The sequence below is a fragment of the Camellia sinensis genome, chromosome 6 (genome assembly GCF_055761805.1).
Source record: "Camellia sinensis isolate YWXY chromosome 6, ASM5576180v1, whole genome shotgun sequence".
NCBI classification, from domain to species: Eukaryota; Viridiplantae; Streptophyta; class Magnoliopsida; order Ericales; family Theaceae; genus Camellia; species Camellia sinensis.
The window spans coordinates 148,982,067-148,983,404 of NC_138966.1; the positions used below are offsets into that span (position 1 = coordinate 148,982,067).

General features: G+C 33.0%; 1 protein-coding gene across 1 annotated transcript; it reads left to right on the forward strand.

Moving 5' to 3' along the window:
* The first annotated feature begins 241 nt into the window (after positions 1-241).
* LOC114302152 (protein FAR1-RELATED SEQUENCE 5-like) lies at positions 242-772 on the forward strand. The gene has a single exon (XM_082876555.1). It carries the CDS (start codon positions 242-244, stop codon positions 770-772), a length of 531 nt encoding a protein of 176 aa, XP_082732681.1.
* Positions 773-1,338: the final 566 nt, after the last annotated feature.

The window sequence follows — 1,338 nt, forward strand, 5'->3', positions numbered from 1 at the left end:
TAATCACATTTATTTGTAAATATTATTTTCTAGGGATTCATATATAATTTTCTTCCATTATATATATATATATATATATGATTCAGATTTGTGTAATTCACCCCAGTACCTGCAATTCAGTATGAATGTGATTAAACCTTGTTGTTATATCTATGAGAGAGATGTGTAAAAAATAGTAAGAATAGAGAAATTGATTATTAATGACCTCATTATTAGTAGAAAAAAAATAAAAAGAACATGGATGGGTAAAACTTGTTATTTGTATGATACTGAATTGCAGGTAATGGAAGAAAATAATATTGTTGATGAGTTAGCCAATTGTGGTTGGAAGCCGAAAGTGGGAATGTCATTTGACTCTGAACAAGCCACATATGACTTTTACAATACCTATGGGGGAAAGGTAGGCTTTAGTATTAGGAAGGTTTATGCAAACAAGAACAAATATACAAAGGAGATAACATCACGGATGTTTGTATATTACAAAGAGGGAAGTCGGGGTATTGACAAACAAGATCCACTTGTCAAAAATCCAAGACAGAAGGTAAGATATGGTTGTGGTGACCGATTTAGTATCAAGTTAGATAGAATTTCAGGAAAATATATTGCTTGTGATTTTGTTGATCATCATAATCATGACCTTGTGCCTCAAGATTTCATTCATATATTGCCAAAAGTAGAATTGGCTTCAGAATCTGGAATTCCTCTTAGGTCTAGTTATGAGCTATTTGGTAGGGAATCTTGTGGAAGAGCATCACTTGGCTTCACGAAATAGGACCAAAAAAATTACTTGAGATTGAAGAGACAAAAAGTTTTGGAATATAGAGAAGTGGGTAGTGTATTGCATTGCTTTTATAAGAAAACTGTGGAAAATCCATCATTTTTTTTATGCAGTCTAATTAGATTGTGAATAGCAGATAAGTAATATATTTTGGGCCGATGCTCAAATGATCATGGACTATGCTTAGTTTGGTGATGTAGTGACCTTTGACACTACTTACAAATTAAATAACGAGCATAGACCTTTTGGATCATTTGTTAGATTTAATCATCATCGAGAAATAGTTATGTTCGATGCAACGTTGATGTATGATGAGACTGCTGAATCTTTTACATAGTTGTTTCAAATTTTTCTGAAGGCAATGTCAAATAAAGCTCCGAAAACTATTTTCACAAATCAAGATGTTGTGATGGCTAAGGCCATTTCAATTGTCATGCCCGATACAAAGCACCGACTTTGTACATTGCATTTGATGCAAAATGCTGTCAAGCATGTAAGTTCTGTTTTCGATGATGTAGGGGTCAAGGCTGTGTTTTCAAAATTTATGCATGACATTGATG

Excerpts from the sequence above, each read along its gene's own strand:
- LOC114302152 (XM_082876555.1), top strand. The coding sequence starts at position 242 with ATGGGTAAAACTTGTTATTTGTATGATACTGAATTGCAGGTAATGGAA.